Raw genomic sequence first — 22,230 nt, forward strand, 5'->3', positions numbered from 1 at the left:
CTCTCTACCCTTCAGGCACTCTGCCTGTATTCCTGATGAAGGGCTTTTGCCCGAAACGTCAATTTTACTGCTCCTCGGATGCTGCCTGAACTGCTGTGCTTTTCCAGCACTCTAATCTAGTCTGAGGTGATTGTGGACTGGGACTCTATGATTGGTGCAAATTCATCTGAATTAATGGGGTATTATCCAGTGCTTCCAGTACTAATTGCCATTGGGCACCATCCAGAATCAAATGAAATGGGGATCATATTTGCTTATGATGCCCTCCATAGCTTAATACCTGGGCTCAAACATGAGCATTAGTCACTTATGTGAGGTATGAAGTTATTGACATCTACAAATTTCTTCATGTTCAATATGATAGCTGTTCATCTCTGAAGGTCTTCACTAATGACCACAGGGGTGTTTTCTAGCAGGCATCAGTGGTTAATGCATGGATAAGGAACTCCTGGTCAACTGTTTCTCCAAATTTCCATTATCACCACCTTTGCACCTTCTCAAAATCTTTACAACTAATCTGTTCTCATCGTCTGTGATTCTCATGTCCTCCCCCAGTTCAATAAAGATCCATGGCATAATCTTCCATGTAACATGCCTCATGAAAAGCTCACTGGTTCAGCATCGGCTGACATGGCCTTAGAGAGGATGCAATGGCGATTTACTAGAATGGTTCGAGTAAAGCATGACTCAAGTCTTCCCGTGGCCGGTCATTTTAACGCAGCATCCTGCTCACATACCCACCTGTCTGTCCTTGGCATGCTGCAATGCTTCAGTGAATCACAGATCAAACTGGAGGAACACATCTCATCCTCAGGCTAGGCATTTTACAACTTCTGGACTGAATATTGAGTTTAACATCTTCAGATTGTGAACTCACTCCCATTTCTTTCTTTTCTTTTAGCTTTACTTGTTGCATTCTCTGTCACCATGTCCTCTCTCCACTCCAGTGGGACCATCTGTTCTTTCCAGTCTTGCAGTTCTGCCATTCTCACATTTCAATCACTTAATCTGTACTATTAACATCCTTTCTCCCACAGGGCTCCACTCTCACACTATTGCAGAAATGCTTCCACCCTCTACATCTCACTTCAGCTCTGATGAAGAGTCATCTGACTCAAAATATTATCTTGTTCTCTCTCCACTGATGCTGCCTGACCCACTGTGACTTCCAGCACTACTTTGTTTTCAGATTGGAGAAGGTATCGTTTTCCTTAGAGAAAGTAACTTTAACAGAAATCTTCAAAATTATGAAAGGTTTTGATAGAGTAAACAAGGAGAAACTGCATCCCTTAATATAAAGGGTGTATCCAGAGGGTCAGAGACTTTTTTTAAAATGGCAAAAGAACCAGAGAGTGAGATAAGTAAAATATTTTATGTAGAGTTTTGATCTGGAATATATTGCCTGAAAGGGCTGTAGAAGTAGATTCAATAGGAACATTCAAAAGGAGAAATAAATAAAAATGCATGATGGTTGAAAAATTAAGTGTGATGCAGTAATGAAGGACTGAACGATCTCCTTCTGTGTTGCAAGATTCTGTGATAAATACAAATTGCATTATTGAATATACTTGGCACATTCTCACTGAGCTACCAGGAGTAATAGAAAACCTGTTGCAAAAGTAACAATAATATTGGGGAATGCTCTTCGGAGGGTCGGAGGGACTTGTTGGGCCGAAGAGCCCGTTTCCACATTGTAGGGAATCCAATCTAATCTAATCTTAATTTGTGACAAACACAAAATTAGGGGTAGAACTAATACCAAGGAAAATGGATAAATATAATAAACTTAAAGTTGAGTTTTGCAAGATGATGGGAATAGAATGTCATAACGTTTGAGAGATGAGATGACTTCCACACTTTTTTTGACAGCTGAACAAACTGATTTTGGAAAAGCCAAAGTCTACTAAAAATAAAGCCTGTGAAGTTGTCCATCTTCAGTGGTGTGGGATGATTTCTGGTCATGCCACGTATCCATGGCTGATAACTGCTTTAGAACCTCTGAAACTGTGTGTTACTGTAATGAAAATCTCCTGCATATGGCTGATGTTGCCATTGTCAATACAGTGCTGAAAAATGTGTTGCTGGAAAAGCGCAGCAGGTCAGGCAGCATCCAAGGAGGAGGAGAATCGACGTTTTGGGCATGAAGAAAGGCTTATGCCCGAAACGTCGATTCGCCTGCTCCTTGGATGCTACCTGACCTGCAGCGCTTTTCCAGCAACACATTTTTCAGCTCTGATCTCCAGCATCTGCAGTCCTCACTTTCTCCTAATTGTCAATACAGTGTCCTGCATATCATGATAAACTACCAGAATGGATATATCATAGATAAGCATGTAATTGACAAGTAATGTTCAATAAATAAATGCAAGGTGATATATTTTGATTGGAAGAATAAGGAGACCAAACATTCCTTGGAAAGTATAAGCCTAAACTGGATAACTACACAGGTTACTAAAAGCAGTGATGTAGAATTAACAAAACATGAAAATATAAATAAACTCTAGAAAAATGGAACTGAGAAGTTACATTAAATTGGTATAGAACTTTGAAAGAAAAAGCAGAGTATTGTGGATTCTAGAGATCTGAAATAAAACAGAAAATCCTGGAGAAACTGAGCAACTCTGGTAGCATTTAGAGTCATAGAGATGTACAGCATGGAAACAGACCCTTCGGTCCAACCTGTCCATGCTGACCAGATATCCTAAATCAATCTAGTCCCATTTGCCAGTACTTTAAATGGTGACAGCCTTTAAATGCTGTAATTGTACCAGCCTGCACCACTTCCTCTGGCAGCTTATTCCATACACACACCACCCTTTGCATGAAAACGTTGCCCCTGAGGTCCCTTTTAAACTTTTCCCCTCTCACCCTAAACCTGTAACCTCTAGGTTCTGGACTCCCATACATCAGGGAAAATACCTTTCCTAGTTACCCTATCCACATCCCTCATGATTTTATAAACCTCAATAAGGTCACATGTGAGCTTCCACTGCACCAGAGACTATAGCCCCAGCCTATTCAGCCACTCCCTATAGCTCAAATCCTCCAAACCTGGCAATATCCTTGGAAATCTTTTCTGAACCCTTTCAACTACATCCTTCCGATAAGAGGGACGCCAGAATTGCACACACTATCCAAAGTGATCTAACCAATATCCTGTACAGCCGCAACATGATCTCCCAACTCCTGTACTCAATACTCTGAACTATAAAAAAAAAGAGAAAACACTAGAAAATCTCAGCAGGTCTGGCAGCATCTGTCAGGAGAGAAAAGAGCTGACGTTTCGAGTCTAACTGACCCTTTGTTAAAGCTTAGACTCGAAACATTAGCTCATCTGATCAAGATTTGTTGTACACTGAAGTAACCTTCTTCGCTGTCCACCACACCTCCAATTTAGGTGTCATCTACAATCTTGCTAACGTTAACTCCTATGTTCACATTCAAATCATTTCTTTAAATGACAAAGGGCAGTGGACCCAGCACTGATTCTTGTGGCACACCACTGGTGACAGGCCTCCAGTCTGAAAAGCAACCCTCCACCACCACCCTCTGTCTTCTACCTTTGAGCCAGTTCTGTATCCAAATGGCTAGTTCTCCCTGTATTCCATGAGATCTAACCTTGCTAACCAGTCTCCCATGGGGAACCTTGTTGAACACCTTACTGAAGTCCACATCGATCTCATCTACCACTCTACCCTCATCAATCCTCTTTGTTACTTCTTCAAAAAACTCAACCAAGATTATGATTGAGACATGATTTCCCACGCACAAAGCCATGTTGACTATCCCTAATCAGTCCTTGCCTTTCCAAATACATGTCCATCCTGTCCCTCAGGATTCCCCCCAACAACTTGTCCACCACTGACATCAGGCTCACTGGTCTATAGTTCCCTGGCTTGTCCTTACCACCCTTCTTAAACAGTGGCACCATGTTAGCCAATCTCCAATCTTCTGGCACCTCACCTGTGACTATCGATGACACAAATATCTCAGTAAGAGGAACAGCAATCACTTCCCTAGCTTCCCGCAGAGTTCTAGGGGATCTTGGGGATTTATCCACTTTTATGTGTTTCAAGGCATCCAGCACTTCCTCCTCTGCAATATGGACATTTTTCATCTATTTCCCTACATTCTACATCTTCCATGCCCTTTTCCACAATAAATACTGATGCATAATACTCATTTAGTGTCTCCCCTATCTCCTGCGGCTCCACACAAAGGCCGCCTTGCTGATCTTTGAGGGGCCCTCTTCTCTCCGTAGCTAACCTTTTGTCCTTAATGTATTTCTAAAAACCCCTTGGATTCTCCCTAACCCTATTTGCCAAACCTATCTCATGTCCCCTTTATGCCCTCCTGATTTCTCTCTTAAGTATACTCCTATATGTATATACTGCCTTTATATACTCTTCTAAGGATTCACTTGATTTATTCTGTCTATACCTTGCATATGCTTCCTTCTTTTTCTTAATCAACTCTCAATTTCTTTAGTCATCCAGCATTCCCTATACCTACCAGCCTTTCCTTTCACCCTGACGGAATATACTTTCTCTGGACTCTTGTTATCTCATTTCTGACGGCTTCCCATTTTCCTGCCGTCCCTTTACCTGCGAATATCTGCCCCCAATCAGTTTTTGAAAGTTCCTGCCTAATACCGTCAAAATTGGCCTTTCTCCAATTTAGAACTTTTAGATCTGGTCTATCCTTTTCCATCACTATTTTACAACTAATAGAATTATGGTCGCTGGCCCCAAAGTGCTCTCCCACTGACACCACAGTCACCTGCCCTGCCTTATTTCCCAACAATAGGTCAAGTTTTGCACCTTCTCTAGCAGGTACATCCACATACTGAATCAGAAAAGTTTCTTGTACACACTTAACAAATTCCTCTCCATCTAAACCCTTAACACTATGGCAGTCCCAGTCTATGTTTGGAAAGTTAAAATTCCCTACCATAACCACCCTATTATTCTTACAGATAACAGAGATCTCCTTACAAATTTGTTTCTCAATTTCCTTCTGACTATTAGGGGATCTATAATACAATGCCAATAATGTGATCATCCCTTTCTTATTTTCAGTTCCACCCAAATAACTTCCCTGGATGCTGTAATGTTATCCCTAATCAAAAACACCAGTTCCCCCTCCTCTCTTGCCTCCCTTTCTCTCCTTCCTGTAGCATTTGTATCCTGGAACATTAAGCTGCCAGTCCTGTCCATCCCTGAGCAATGTTTCTATAATTGCTATGATACCCCATTCCCACATTACTAACCATGCCCTGAGTTTATCTGCCTTGCACTGAAATAAATGCAGTTTAATTTATCAGTCCTACCTTGTTCTCTGCTTTGTCCCTGCCTGCCCTGACTGATTGACTCACCTTTATTCTCAACTGTGCCAGTCTCAGATTGATCTCTTTCCTCACTATCTCCCTGGGTCCCACCCTCTGCCCTCCTTACTAGTTTAAATCCTCCGAGCAGCTCGAGCAAATCTCCCTGCCAGTATATTAGTCCCCTTCCAATTTAGGTGCAATCCATCCTTCTTGTACAGGTCACTTCTACCCCAAAAGAACTTCCAAAGATCCAAAATGTGAATCCTTCTTCCATACAACAGTTCCTCAGCCATGTATTAATCTGCTCTATCCTCCTATTCCTGCCCTCACTAGCTTGTAGCACCGGGAGTAATCCAGATATTACTACTCTCAAGGACCTCCTTTTTAAATTCCCGCCTAACTCACTGTAATCTCCCTTCAGAATCTCAACCTTTTCCTTTCCTATGTCATTGGTTCCAATGTGTACAATGACCTCCTCCTGGCCCCTCTCTCCCTTGATAATATTCTGTACCCTCTCTGAGACATCCTTAATCCTGGTACCAGGGAAGCAACACACCATTCTGAGTTTTCGCTGGTGGCCACAGAAACGTCTGTCTGTACCTCGGACTAGAGACTCCACTAACACAATCGATTTTTTGGAACCCGACATACCCCTTATTGCATTTCACCAGACTCAAACGTTATCTCTCCTTCCTTTCCACAGATGCTGCTGGGCTGTTGAACTTCTCCAGCAATTTCAGTTCTTATTTCAGATCTCCAGCATCCACAGTTCTTTTTTGTTTTATTAAAGAAGGTGACGGCAAATCAGCAGCTTACATTACACCCTGCCTAAAATGGGCTGTTGATCTGTTATCATTTACTGCTATAATTACATATGATTCTCAGCTGAAAGTTAGCAGTCAGCTATTACTTTGCCTCTTTGTATTTAGAGAAATGAAAAGCTAGTTGAAAGACTTTCCTCTTCCATCTTACCATCTCCCTGATTTTCCCCTTCATCTGTCTCTTGGTCTGGATGACTGAAGCCAGGTCTCCCACAGGAGAATAGTCCATGACCATACAAACTGTGACAGCTGACACCTGAACAGCAAACAGCAACAACAAAATGAAGGATAAAAAACTGGAGTGCATCCCAGCTACCTTGAAAGTATGGGAAAAGCTTTCACTTATCTACAGCCTCTCACACCTCAGGACATTATAAGCACTGTACAAACAATGAAGTATTTGTTGCTTGAGCAGTAGCTGTTACAATGTTCAGAAAGAGAAAAACATTTTTATATATCAAGAACTCAAGAAATGAGATTATTGAACAAATTTGCTACTTATGTTGATGTTAGTTGAGAGATAAACATTGGTCCAAGACACAAAGGAGTACATCTGTGCTTTTCAGCAAAATCGTTCTGTTGGATCTTTCACATCCAGTTGAGAGGGGAAACGGAAGCTCAGTTTAATATTTCATTTGAAATATACCACTCTAAGAGTACAATGCTCCCTCAGAACTGCCTTTCTGACAGTACAGCACTCCCTTAGCACTCACCCTCCATCAGAACTTACCCTCCAATACTGCAGTGATGCCTCTTTACTGCCTCTCTGACTCTATAACAAACCCTTTGTAGTGAAGCATTCCTCAGTACTGGCTCTCTGACAGTGCAGCACTCCCTCAGTATTGGTCCTCCAACAGTACAACACTTGCTCAATACTGCTTCTCTGTTAGTTCAGCACTCCCTCAGTACTACCTCTCTGGCAGTATGGTGCTCATTCATACTGCTTCTCCAACTAAGCAGCAATCCCTCAGCACTGCTTTTCTGACATTATAGTGCTCCTTCAGTATTGATTTTCAGACAGTGTGACATCCTGTTACAACTGGCCCTCTGACAGAGCACCATTCATCACCATTGCTATGTAATTTGTGGGAAATCTCTGGATTCGAAGTCAGAGGCAACAATACTATGCATGAGGCTAAGCTGCTATTATTACCGTAATAACTAGCAGAAACCTAAAGTGTATTCAGTGTTAGCCTGGATGCTGCGATCTGATTTCTGTATTGGGTTGAAACTATAAATTCCTGCATCCAAAATAAGCCAATGTCATCAACTAGTACTGGGAGTGATTCCTGAACATTATTTAATGTGAACTTAGATAAATGCTGTAGTGTTTGGATGAAATGTAGTTTACTTAGGGTGTAAGTTGAGATGCCGACCAGGAGAACACTGAAATAGTCAAATCTAAAAATGACAAAAGCAGGGTGAGTGCTTCAGAAGCAGATGAACCCAGTTTTAGCCATGTTAGCCAAGGCAGGGCTTAAATCACTCTACTCAGCAGAATCTGGCTGACTTTGCAAACTGTATTCAACATCTCATCAGGCAGGAGCTCACCCCACTAACTGATTAGAGAGGACAAGAGAATATGATTACAGACACAGAATTGTCAAGCAATTGCACCTCATACCTCATGATCCCAAGAAACAAATATCTCCTCATAATGGCAGATATTTGGATGATCCAGTTTTAACATGATCATTGCCTATGAAAAGAAAAGATGACAAATTAACATAGGATGACATGTCATTGACATAAAGCCACCAATGTACACAACCATTATGCTAAAAATGGCTTCCTTTGACACATGCACCATTGTCACTGCTCATCTCTCAAACTGAGGCACGAGTGCAGGAATAGAATAAAGCAGAATCATTACTTTCAAAACCATTCTACACCCCAGAGTAAAGATCCCTCTACTCTTTTAAACTGAAAGTAAAGTTCCCCAACAGAGTGAAGCTCTGTAGTGATTGGAATGGGGATCAGATAGGTCTCGTTGAATAGGAGATCCCTCACTGGGGCTGTTAACCTGGGTTAACTAGGGAGCCCTGGCTGACAGATATAAACAGGAGTGTCAGGAGTTCTGCTCACTCTAGGAGCTGGCTCAGTGCTAGTTGGGTCAGTGTCAACTACTAAATAAAGGGTGACTTGGTGACAGGATATCAGCCTCCGGACAGTTATTTCAGTGACAATGAGGGAAAACAGCATGCTCACAAAGAAAATTTGTTCACAACAACAGTCTTTGAGTTGAGCAATCCTTCTGACTGCTTGCGGATCCACAGCATTTTCGGTTATTAGGAACCTAACTTTCCCAGAGGCACCAGATACTAAGAGTTGACTCGTATAGCTATAATATTTTACGACTCCAAGCCTCCCCTAATTCTGAGATGCTACTGCTTTTATTCAAGAATCAATGGAATCCATATCAGGATTTTTGATGGGTTTAAGAAGACTGACAGAGGCATGTGACTTTGGGTTAACCCTGAGTGAGATGCTGAGAGACAGTTTGGTATTTGGTATTAATGATGTAACCATGCAAAAGTGCCTACTAGCTGAAGCCCAACTGGACTTCAAACAGGCACTACAACTGGCTTTGTCGTAGAAAATATGGCAGGCAGACCATGAGAACTACAGGACATCCCAGTGGAAGTGGATAGCCTCACCACAGAGAGTGGCATATTATGGTGAACAAGAGTGACATCCTGTGTAAAGGTTGCTGCCAGATAGTGGCTGAACTCCACAGGTTCATCAGGTTTCCAAAATGAAAATGCTGACAAGAAGTTATGCCTGGTGACCAGGACTAGATGCTGACATAGCTGCATTGGTGGGGCAGTGCCCAGAGTGCCAACGAGGATAAAGATTACCACCAGCAGCTCCCCCACATTTGTGGGAATGGCCAGGTAAACCCCGGACTCTGTTACATGTTGACTATGTTGGTCCTTTCATGGGTTCAATTTTCTTGGTCATTGTGGATGCCCATTCAAAATGTTTGGGCTTACACAGAGTTCATTGAGCAAAATCAGAGATGACTACTAAACTGTGAGTATCATTTGCAATACAGAGACTCCCAGAAGTATTGTTCAGGGTCAATAGGACATCATTTATTACCAGGGATTTTGAGTATTTCCCAAAGTCAAATGTTATTCAGCATTTCAGATACTTCCATACCATTCATTATCCAATGGTGGAAACAGCAGTCCAAACGTTGAAGGCAGGTTTAAAGAAAGTCTACAGCTTCACTCAATATCAAACTATCCTGGTTCCTGTTCAATTATAGGACCATCCCTCACGCAACTACAGGGATAGCTTCAGAATTGCAGATGGGAAGAAGACCACCATACCAGGTGAAACCTGATGTTCATGGACTCGGGGAGGAGTTGGAACAGCAACAGGAATGCCCCCCCCCCCCCCCCCCCCCCAATGCCGGCCACATGCCTCCTCTAAGCGAGAGAGACAGTTTATTTCAGGGGACAAATTCTGGTGTCGAAACCATAGAAATGGGTACAAGGCAAGGTTGGTGCGAGGTCATATCCCATGACAAAAAAAGTCCGATCGGCAATGCGATCTTAAATAAATATGTGGATCACATGAAAACTGCTACCTCACAAACTGGGCAGGAGAAAAATCTATCTTCTCCTTCACAACAGCCAAAAAGGCTGTCAGAAACCATGTGTTGTTCCCCTCTATCTACTGTTGAAGTAACCTCATAGTCCAAAATTGATGCAACCTCCATACAGTTACTGCCTGAAGAAGAGGAGGAATCTCTCCCTATACACTCTAGGCACAGGAGACAGGCTACAGTCTGGTACACACCACTGTGTCCAAATCACAATCACAGGAAGCGGACCTGGGGCAAAACATTCCAGGAGAAGATACATCCCAGACTGGCAGTGGAGGTGAAATGTAGTGATTGGAAAGAGGGCCAGCAGATCTCGCACAGTTTGAGACCCTTGATTAGCCCAAGTTAACAGTCCCAATCTGGGAGCCCTGGCCAACAGATATAAACAGGAGATTCAGAGTTTCCTCCCTCTACGGACTAGCTCTGAGCTGGCTGGTCAGAGTCCATGTACTAAGCATGTGTAAATAAACTGTGACTTGGTGATAGGACACTGGCCTCTGGGCCATCTTTTCAAGGTGCCTCTGCATTGTCCCCATCAACCACTCCCAGAAAGGGACAGTATAGATTGATCTAGAGTAAAGTTTACTCTACACTGTAAGAAACAAAAATAGAATTGCTGGGTAAACTCAGCACATTTGGCAGCAACTGTGAGAGAAAAGAGATTTACTGTTTCAAGTTCAGTGACTCTTCTCCAGAACTGATAAGAACCAGAAAAAGGTGGTATATATGCTGATGGCGGGCGGTGGGCAGGAAAAGTAGTGAACAGATAGGTGGAGGCAAAACCCAGAGAGAGAGGCAAAGGGATTGTTGACAATTAGCCAGAGACAAGAAGCCAGATAGATAATACTATGGGTTAAAAGTTGAAATTGGATTGGCTGTGCTGAAAACAACCCATGTCATGCTGTAAAATTATTGAACTCAATGCTGAGTCCTGAAGGCTGAGTAAGGTCCCAAGTGGAAAATGAGATGTTGTTCCTCCAGCTTGTGTTGAACCTCGCTGGAGCACAGCAGGAGGCCTGAGAGAGATATAATGGCATAGAAACATGATGGTGCGTTGAAGTAAACAATTAGGATCATTCTTACAGACAGAACATCAGTGTTCTGTGAAGTAGTCACACAGTCTGTGTTTTATCACCCCAATGTAGAAGTGAAACAGGCAATGCTGTACTTTACCCCCTCAATATCTAAGGTCCCAGACACACCTTCCAGGTGAAGCAGTAATTTGCCTGCACTTCACACAACCTAATCTACTGTATTCATTGTTCAGTGTGGTCTCCTCGACATTGGGGAGACAAATGCAGACTGGGTGACTGCTTTGCAGAATAAACTCAGTCAGTCCATAAAAATGACTCTGAGCTTCCAGTTCCTTGCCACTTCAGCACATCACAATGTTCCTATTTCAAGATTTTTGTCTCAGACTTACTGCAGTGCTTCAGCAACACAACCTAGAAAAACACCATCTCAGTTTCTGCATAAGAACCTGACACAGTCTTCAGGACGCAACATCAAGTTTAACAATTTTAAATATTGAGCACCTCCCATGACGTCTATTACCCTTTCCCCACACCCCCAGGTCCCATCATGACATGGGTTCCTTTCAACACAGTCATCAATTACTCATAACTTCATTTTCACCTATTCTCTTCTCTTCTTCTCTGGCTTGCAATTAACAATCCCTTTGCATGCCTACCTTCTCTTTCTCTGGATTCCATCACCACCTATCACTCATTTTTCAGCACCTCCCGAAGAAACTATTCCCAACCGCAGTCAGTGTCACCAATAAAAATACCACCTTCTTGTCAGTTTATCAGTTTTGAAGAAGAGTCACTATAGTTGAAACATTGATGATGTTTTACCTCCACAGATACTGCCAGAGCTGCTGTATTTTTCTGACAATTTCTGATTTTATTTGTTTCAGATCTTCAACATCCACAATTCTTTGTTTTCTTCACTCTACAATGTCCCCATCAGCCACTTCAAGGTCAACAGTGTTAGATGCAGAGTAAAGTTCTCACTACATTGTCCCCACACACTTCTAGTTATCCATAGTACATGGATAGACACTGAGTAAAGCTTCCTTGACCCCGATGTTACACTCTGTGCATTATAGCTGAACCTGTCATGTACACTGACCCCTGCAACTTAGGCTACATACTTACTTCTTCCACAGCACGATTGGCAGTTGCCTCATCCATAAATTCAACCTAGTTTTAGGAGATGGGTAAAAATGGAATATAGTCAAAAGGATTGCAGCCAATATAGAATTACATTGGGTTATAGAATTATATAGCACGGAAACAGACCTTCTGTCCGATTTGTCCACTCTGACCAGATATCACAATCTGACCTAGTCCCAATTTGGCCCATATACCTCTAAACCCTCCCTATTCATATACTAATCCAGATGCCTTTTAAATGTTATAATTGTACTCACCTCTACCACTTCCTCTGGCAGCTCGTTCCATGCGTGCACCACTCTCCTTGTGAAAAAGTAACCCCTTAGGTTCTTTTTAAGATCTTTCCCCTCTCACCTTAAACCCATGCCCTCTAGTTTTGGACTCCCCCACCCTGGGAAAAAGATCTCACCTATTCACCCTATTCATGCCTCTTATGATTTTATAAACTTCTATAAGGTCACTCCTCAGTCTCCAATGCTTCAGAGAACTCAGCTTATTCAGCCTTTCCATATAACTGAAACGTCTGGACTCAGCAACAGCCTTGTAAATCTTTCCTGCATCCTCTCAAGTTTAACAAGATCTTTCCTGTAGCAGAAGGACAGAATTGCCTCCAATATTCTAAAAGTGGCCTCACCAATGTCCTGTAAAGCAGCAACATGACATTCCAACTTTCACATCTAAAATTTTAACCAATGAAAGCAAGTGTGCCAAATGCCTTCTTCACTACCTCATCTCTCTGTGACTCCACTTTCAAGGAACTATGCACCTGCACATCCATGTCTCTTTGTTTGACAACACTCTCCAGGCCCTGTCATTAACTGTGTAACTCATGCCCTCACATGCCACACCTCCCTTTTTTTTAAATTTCAAAAATATACTTTATGCAAAAAATTATTTTGATATCTATACAATTGGTCAAGTCACTCTTATGCACACATTGCATTTCTTTACATACAGAGTTCGGAATTAATCATTCGTATGTACAAGTCTGTACATTGACCATCCAGATATTTAGCTGAGGCGTCAGCGGGGCCTGATTACTGAGTGGGTCCCCTGTTCTTCTTAGGCAGGCAGACCTTACACAGTGGTCTTTCCCCACTGCGCCTTGGCGAAAGCTGCCCCAAACTTCAGCATGTCCCTCAACATGTAGTCCTGGACCTTGGAATGTGCTACTCTGCAACACTCAGTCAGGGTCAACTCCTTCAGCTGGAAGATCAACAGGTTTTGGACAGACCAAAGAGCATCTTTGACCGAGTTGATGATCCTCCAGGCACAGTTGATGTTTGTCTCGGTGTGCATCCCGGGGAACAGACCATAGAGCACGGAGTCCCGCGTCACAGAGCTGCTCAGGATGAACCTCGACAAACATCACTGCATTTCTCTCCAGAATTCCTTTGCATAGGCATATTCCAGAAGGAGGTGTGTGACCTCAGCTGCCACTCATCAGCCCACCAGCTCATCTGATCAAGGTCCCACTGTACTCTGAGAAATACTCTTTATTGTTCATTACACCACCTATTTTGGTGTCATCTGCAAACTTACCAACCTATGCTCTCCTATGTTGGCGTTACATTTCACACAAACAGTGGAAAGTCAGACTCATCCAGGAGGGGGAAGCCCAAAATAAAGAACAGCATCAACATGTTTAAATTGTTCTCTTAATGTAGCAATAACCCAAAGGCAACTCACTGAAGCAATCAAACAAAATCTGACACCAAGCTCGCAAAAGGAAATATCAGGATGCCGATCAAATGCTTGCTTAAGTGGACAGGTTTTAACCAATGTCTTAAAAGAACGAAGAGAGCATTTGGGTGCACAGTGTGTGGTTAGTCTGACTAAGGTGTGGTGTGTGAGTGAACTGCAGAATGGGAAGAAACCGCTAGAGGCTGCTGAATGGTCAATGTTTTAATTTGATGAGCAGGTAGACAATCAGTTATTTTAATCAATCTATTCAGACTTGTTATGACACGCATCCATGGCAAGTTTTACTTGAACGCAGACCTTCTGGACCAGAAGTAGGGCGACAACCATTATACCACAAGATCCTTTAGTAAGGCAACTATATTGTGAGTTTAAGATTTTCTTCCTCAAAATATTGTCAGTAGGTTCTGGGAAAATAGAGGTCTTGCATTAAATGTAGATCTTAACCAGTTAAATTACTGTATCTTTTTCCAGAATTTCCTAATGCGCTTTTCCACACAGATATTCCATAACAAATGCCTCCTGCTTACTCACACTGAGGCCTCGGATGCCACATTGGCTGTGAATCCTCATCCAGTTTTCAATCATAGGATAATTGGTTGTATCCTGTCTTTCCCCAAATCTGTCTAGCTTCCCACTTTCCAGCAAGTAGAATATCCAATCCACTCCCTTCCTCCATAACCATAGTGCCAAGGGAACATATATGGAATCCTCTGCCTGGGCTTAGCATAAAGTCCCGATTTCCTTCGCTAATTTCCGAGCCTCCAGTAATTACAGAGCAGCTTTGGCCTCCCTCGTGGAAAGTGTCAGTTTCAACAACTCCACCGTCCGCTCCAGCTTGGCCAGATACTTTTCAATCTCAATCGCCATGAACTGATGCCTGTGCTATAGAATCCTGTCGACTGTGCTAGACATGTAACATTAAGATTTGGAAAGCCCCAAAGATCATGAGGCAGACATTATTTATTCCCTTTGTATCAATATATTACAAACAGGAAGGAAAATTAGGGATCAAGAAGAAACTACCTAAAGTATGTACATGGAAAAAAAGCCTGAGAGTAAAGATGCTGTTGGCAAACCACTCACTATAATTATGAGTATGCTTGTCCACCTAGGAACATCCATATCACTGGTTATGGGTTCAAGGTGTGCTCGCATGGCTAATGAGCCCAATCCTAGAGCCACAGCTCCAATTGAATGCTTGCACATGTGTCAGGAAGTGGGATTGGTCCTTGGACCCAAGATTGTTAGCATCCCTTTCCAGGCTCCTTTCTGTACCCCATCTTGCCAATTGTATTCTTGAAGAATTGTGTCCCTTCAGACAGGAAAACCCTCCAAGCCAGTTTCTTCTGAGCGGGTATCTTCCGGGTATTCATGTCTTTGTTGGATTACTTGAGGTAAGTTTCCTTTATCCTCCTCTGTTTGAGTGCCTTCTTGAGCTGGGCAAAGAAATTTTGCTATAGCAGTCAGAGTTTAGACATCCTAAAAATGTGGCTGGAACCAGGAAAGTAGGTTTCTAATGATTACAGTATTGATGCTAGTACTACTGGATTCTTCAAAGATACTGGCTTTCCAGCTGATACGGAGAATCCATCTCAAATAGTGTTGATAATACTTCTCCAGGGCATCGAGATGGTGTCTATTTTTTTGAGCCATTTAGAAGAGTTGGAAGGACAACTATGTTATACACAAGGTCTTTAGTATCAGTACTGATGTTGCAGTTGTTGAAGATTCTCAGCCACAGGCATCCAAAGCAACATTCACAGACTGGAGGCAGTGTTAAATCTCCACATCAATATCAGCCTTAGATGAGAGATGATTTCCCCCAAGTAGGGGAAATGTTCCACAATTGGAAGGATTTCTCCATTGATTTTTAATGAAAGAATAGACCTGAACTTGCCCTGAGACAAGTTTGTAAAGGATTCAAGGTTAAGACTGAGACTAGTTCTTCAGTATCTTCCACAAAAGTGTTGAGTGAGGTTTGAAGATTGTTTTCCCATTGTGCGGCGATGTCATCCACATACTGAAGTTCCACAACTGACGTCAGTGTTGTTTTCTTCTTGGATTTCAATCAGCTGAGGTTGAGACATTTTCTGTCCATCCTGCAGATAGTGTTCACACCATTGGAAAACCTTTTCTTGACAAGATGAAGAGAAGGATGATCGCATTATCACATTCCTGCTTGAATCCTGTCTTGACCTCAAAGCTTTCTGTCAGAACCGTCAATAAGGACCTTCGCTGACATCTCATCATGGAGGAGACAAAGGATGTTAATAATTTCTCTGGACAGCGAGGCTTTGAGAGGGTCTTCCATAGCACTTCCTGAGTGACTGATTTGATCAAGGCTTTTCACTCAATGTAAAGTGGTTGGTGCTGTTCCTGGCATTTCTCTTGGAGTTGCTGAACAGTGGAAGTCATGTTCATAGTTCCATGTTTGGTTGGAAGCCATACTAGCTTTCCGAAAGGATTTCTTCAGAGACAGGGAGGAGGTGGCGAGGGAGGACTTGTGCAATTGTCTTTCTGGCGGTGAAGAGTAGGGAAATTTCTTAGTAGTTCCAACAGACCACTTTGTATCCTCCTTTGAAGACAGTAGCAGTGGTTGTAACAATGAGATCAGCAGGGATTTCGTCTTTGTCTCACATTTAAAGAATAATTGATGGAGATGTAAGGTGTGCTCTACTCTTTCAAATTTAAAACATTGGGTTGGAATCTTTGGTCTCTGTGCTCCCTCTCCCACCAGCTCTCCTTCAGTGTTTTTAACACACCTTTTTTTTTAATCCATAAGAAGGGAGTGTTCACTGCTCCACCTACCCTCCTGCACCATCATGACTTGCTGGCAGAAGTCCTGGTAAACTGTTCAACTCCCTTGCTCAGTACCACCTGCTCTGGGTGAAAGTCATTTTAAACTCTCCTCTAATCTTTCTACCAGTTATTTTAAATCTGTCTCCTTACTTATTGATCTCACAGCTAATAAAAATAGAGTGGATAGGAAGAACCTATCTCACTCCTGATAATTTTATTCATTTCACAGAAATCCAATTTCGGCCTTCTCTGTCTTAAAGTAAACAAACACAGCATATCCAGCTTTTCATTAACACTAAAATTCTCCATTCCAAATAACATTGTCATAAATCTCCTGTCATTTCCAGCGTCACCACATTCTTTCTGTGATGCGATGACCAGGACTGTACAGTACTCTTGCTCAGGTCTACCTATTATCCACGTCGGGACTATACTCTTCATAAGTCTCTTTCTACCCTCTTCATTTAAACTGACTGAAATATCTGTTTGCTCATCCCTGACTCATTCATCTTGTTCTTTATTAACTGATTCCTACATCTGTTCTTGAATGGCCTTATCAGCATTAAAACTGAATGAGGGGCAACTCCAGTTGATAAGCAGGACCAAACTTTGTCCATCTATTGGGTGCCCTCGAACAGAGTGGCTCTCTAAGCCATTTCAGAAAGCAATTGGGAGTCAACTAGTTCATGCAGATCTGGAGTCACATGTTGGTCAGACAGGAAAAGGATGGGAGCATTCCTTCTCTAAAGGACATTAGTAAACCAGATACATTATTTTTTTAAAAATGACAATTGAAAAGTTTTAAAGTCCAGATTTTTACTGAATAATATTTCACCATCAACCACGTTGCAATTTGAATTGACATTCGGAGGACATTTGCCTGGAATTCTGGATTCCCAGCACATTCTTCAAGTAAACACATTTTCAGTTAACGAATTGAGGGGTCGGCAATTAGAGCTGATGTGATGAAAAATTACTTCATTTCGCAGTGTTCTTTACACCAGAGAGCTGTGGACGTGTGGTTATACAGTCATAGAGATGTACAGCATGGAAACAGACTCTTCAGTCCAACCCATCCATGCTGACCAGATATCCCAACCCAATCTAGTCCCACCTGCCAGCACCCAGCCCATATCCCTCCAAACCCTTCCTATTCATATACCCATCCAAATGCCTCTTAAATGTTGCAATTGTACCAGCCTCCACCATTTCCTCTGGCAGCTCATTCCATACCCGTACCACCCTCTGTGTGAAAAAGATGCCCCATAGGTCTCTGTTATATCTTTCCTCTCTCACCCTAAACCTATGCCCTCTAGTTCTGGACTCCCTGATCCCAGGGAAAAGACTATCCATGCTCCTCATAATTTTGTAAATCGCTATAAGGTCACCCTTCAGCCTCCGATGCTCCAGGGAAAACAACCCCAGCCTGTTCAGCCTCTCCCTATAGCTCAAATCCTCCAACCCTGGCAACATCCTTGTAAATCTTTTCTGAACCCTTTCAAATTTGTTGAGTATATTCAAAATAGAGATCAATAGGTTTTGGACAGATGGGAATTAAGGTGTTTGAGGTTAGTGTGTAAAAATGCAGATGAAATAAAAGGTCAGTCATGATTCTTTTGGTTAGCAGAACAGGTTCAGGGCTGGAAGATTTGCTCATGCTCCTACTTCGAAAGTCCTGTCAATATCATACCTAACTATGGAAACTCATTATATGTCATGTCCTGTGGATAGCAGTTTCATATCAACATGAATACTGTCCTGTTATCATGGATACCTATGTAAAGTCACTGTCAAACCTGTATCATGTCACTGGGGTTACATATGTCATATCACCATGGATACACACATTATGTCACCATGGATACACACATTATGTCACCATGGATGTATGAGTCACATCACCATGGATACACACGTTATGTCATCATGGATACATGAGTCACATCACCATGGATACACACATTATGTTACCATGGATATACATGTTATGTCACCATGGATACACATGTTATGTCACCATGGATACATGAGTCCCATCACCATGGATACACACATTATGTCACCATGGATACACACATTATGTCACCATGGATACATGAGTCACATAACCATGGATACACACGTCACATCACCATGGATACACATGTTATGTCACCATGGATACATGAGTCACATCACCATGGATACACACGTCACATCACCATGGATACACACGTTATGTCACCATGGATACATGAGTCACATCACCATGGATACACACGTCACATCACCATGGATACACACGTTATGTCACCATGGATACATGAGTCACATCACCATGGATACACACGTCACATCACCATGGATACATGAATCACATCACCATGGATACATGAGTCACATCACCATGGATACACACATTATGTCACCATGGATACATGAATCACATCACCATGGATACATGAGTCACATCATCATGGATACACACATTATGTCACCATTGATACATGAGTCACATCATCATGGATACACACATTATGTCACCATGGATACATGAGTCACATCACCATGGATACACACATTATGTCACCATGGATACATGAATCACATCACCATGGATACACACGTTATGTCACCATGTCACTTGTTGGGTCCACTGTGGATGTGTGTGTCATATTACCATGGATACCAGTGTCACTGTGGAGACCAGTCTTACCACTTTCATGGCAAATGTCCTCCCATCGTTAATACGCTTCACGATGTGCACGAACCCATAGCTGCCTCTGGGCTCTGTTTTCTGAATCTGGATGGGAATGGAGCAGAGAGAGTTGCTGCACAATAACTAAAACTCGGAATTCTTGCTGAAAAGTGTATTGTTAATGAGAAGGTCGTTGGAAGGGGCGGGGATGGACGGCAGCAGGCCTCAAGCTCCGGGGTGGGTGGGGGTTTACCTCATAGTTGTCCATGGCGCCGACGGACGACGGCCTTCCCGCCTTCCCGCCCGTTACCAGGGCAACCCAGCCCGCGCACTGCACCATGGGGCCAAGGGAGGCCCAATAGCACAGGCCGCTGGAGTCACCATCTCCGATATAACACCGCACTTCATACATTTCCGTTCCATATTTCGTCACATTTCACCCCCAATGACTCCTCCCATCGAGAGACCATGAGGGTCAATTCACCCCCAACCCCAATGTCCCCCAGAGAGACCATGAGGGTCAATTCACCCCCAACCCCAATGTCCCCCAGAGAGACCATGAGGGTCAATTCACCCCCAACCCCAATGTCCCCCAGAGAGACCATGAGGGTCAATTCACCCCCAACCCCAATGTCCCCCAGAGAGACCATGAGGGTCAATTCACCCCCAACCCCAATGTCCCCCAGAGAGACCATGAGGCTCAATTCACCCCCAACCCCAATGTCCCCCAGAGAGACCATGAGGGTCAATTCGCCCCAACCCCAATGTCCCCCAGAGAGACAATGCGGGTCAATTCACCCCAACCCCAATGTCCCCCAGAGAGACAATGAGGCTCAATTCACCCCCAACCCCAATGTCCGCCAGAGAGACCATGAGGGTCAATTCACCCCAACCCCAATGTCCCCCAGAGAGACCATGAAGGTCAATGAAGCCCCACTCCAGTATCCCCCTAGAGACACCATTAGAGTCAATTAAGCCCCAGCCCAATGTCTCCCCCCAGAGAGACCATGAGGGTCAATTCACCCCCACCCCAATGTCCTCCCAGAGAGATCATGAAGGTCAATTAAGCCCCACCCCAATATCCCTAGAGACATCATGAGGGTTAATTCATCCCATCCCAATGCCCCCCAGAGAGACTGAGGGTGAATTTAAACCCACCATCAATGTCCCTCCAGCATGATGGTCATTTTGCCCTCAAACTCAAAGAGGCTGTGGGTGTTATTTCTCTGCCAATGCTCCTCACTGTATCTTGGTACATCTATCAATCAACAATAATAATGTAACTGCAAGTTGAAACTCAGCTTAACTTCACATGGGTGCTACAACTGGCTTTATTATTGGAAAATATGGCCATTGGAGCAAGGTATTCCAATGGAAATGGTCACCTTTACTCAACGCCACCCCCCAGCCCAAAAGCCTCATTCCTGATGAAGGGCTTATGCCCGAAACATTGATTCTCCTGCTTCTTGGATGCTGCCGGACCTGCTGTGCTTTTCCAGCACCACATTCTCGCCTTAACCAGTCCAACTGGGAAACATCATGTGGGTGCAGGTAATTGCAAAGCCTTACTCAGCACATTTCCTGATCAGAGTGACTCTGGTCAGCCCACAGCAAAATCCCAAAACAAAGCCAAGCCTTGGCCAAACAGTTAAAATTTTCTTCAGGATCCTGGCCAGCAACCCATAGTAGTTGTTGGTATGCAGACTCAAGTCAGCAAGAGTCCTACCAGAACTGAATTGAGTAAGGTCATTCATAGACCTGTATGAACTCTCCGGAATGTATTCAGGAGAGTTCATATGCTGGAAAGTCTACCTACAGTTGATATGGAACTGTTAAATTGCTCAGGAATATCCAAACCAGAACGAATCAAGATAAATGTTTGGTTAAATGATCATCCACTTCTAATAGAAGTCAATACCCGCGAGGCTGGATCAGTGATTGCAGAACTCATTTTTAATAAAATTCACTCTGGACTCCAGCCCTTAACTTTACACAACACCTCAGTTTGGCTGAGAACCGATATCAGGGAACCTTCGCTTATGAAAAGCAGCTGCTTCAGTTACCAGTGATTGTAGTAAAAAGCTGGACCCAAGTTTGATGGAGCGAAATTGATTGTGAGAAATTCACCTAATTGGCTCAACATTTTTCAATTAGAAAATGGCTGCCTGAGTGAAGTCCTAACTAAATACCCAGAAGTCTTCCTAGAAGGTTTCGGGACTATTAGAGGAACTAAGGCCACCTTGCATGTTGACCAGGAAGCAATTCCATGATTCTGTAAGGCCAAAGCAGTGCTATTTGCCTTATGAGCAAAAGTCATTCCTGATGAAGGGCGTATTCCCGAAACATCGATTCTTCTGCTGCTTGGGTGCTGCTTGATCAGTTGTGCTTTTCCAGCACCACACTCTTTGACGCTAACCTCCAGCATCTGCAGTCCTCATTAACTCCTAGGCAAATGTCATAGAGTCATACAGTGCCTAATAGGTCATTTGGCCCATCCAGTCTGCAACAACATAACTGCCACTGAAGGTGTGCTGATCTCATTTTCCTGCAGTTGTCCCATATTTCTGAATGTTATGATATTTCAAATGCTCATCCAAAATCTTTTTCAAGTTATAAGGCTTCCAGTCTTCACTACCTTGCCAGGCAGTGCATTCCAGATTCCCACTATGCTTTAAATGAAAATGTTATTTCTCATTTCCCCTCTCCCCACCTTATCCCAGTTTCAACCTTCCAACTCAGCACTGTCCTCATGACCGGTCCTACTGTCCATCTTCCTTCCCACCTATCTGCTCCACTCTCCCTCCAACTTATCACCATTACCCCCACCTCCATCCACCGATTGCACTCTCAGCTACATTTCCCACCAGCCCCCACCCCCTTCCCATTTATCTCTCCACCCCCTCACCTCACAGCATCATTCCTGATGAAGGGCTTTTGCCCAAAACGTCGATTCTCCTACTCCTTGGATGCTACCTGACCTGCTGTGCTTCTTCAGCACCACGCTCTCGACTCCCTTTGACAAAGCCATGCTGACTAACCTGAATTAACCCATGCCTTTCCAAATGGATATTAATTCTCTCTTTCAAAATTTTCTCTAATTGTTTCCCTACCAC

The 22,230-nt window shown here is 43.2% G+C and overlaps 1 protein-coding gene across 1 annotated transcript in view; it reads right to left on the reverse strand.

The window, feature by feature from the left end:
• LOC122564629 (serine/threonine kinase-like domain-containing protein STKLD1) overlaps positions 1-19,505 on the reverse strand; it is a 31,040-nt gene extending 11,535 nt beyond the window's left edge. Inside the window, exons 1-5 of the mRNA XM_043719719.2 lie at positions 19,371-19,505; positions 19,136-19,222; positions 11,920-11,964; positions 7,772-7,846; positions 6,299-6,403 (exon numbers count right to left, since the gene is read on the reverse strand). Coding sequence (XP_043575654.2) covers positions 6,299-6,403; positions 7,772-7,846; positions 11,920-11,964; positions 19,136-19,222; positions 19,371-19,457 — 399 coding nt within the window. The 5' untranslated portion in view covers positions 19,458-19,505. The remainder of the gene's footprint in view (positions 1-6,298; positions 6,404-7,771; positions 7,847-11,919; positions 11,965-19,135; positions 19,223-19,370) is intronic.
• Between the last annotated feature and the right edge of the window lie 2,725 nt (positions 19,506-22,230).

The sequence above is a fragment of the Chiloscyllium plagiosum genome, unplaced genomic scaffold (assembly GCF_037043375.1).
Source record: "Chiloscyllium plagiosum isolate Xiang-an unplaced genomic scaffold, Cpla_swu_hap1 HiC_scaffold_21, whole genome shotgun sequence".
In the NCBI taxonomy this organism is placed as follows: Eukaryota; Metazoa; Chordata; class Chondrichthyes; order Orectolobiformes; family Hemiscylliidae; genus Chiloscyllium; species Chiloscyllium plagiosum.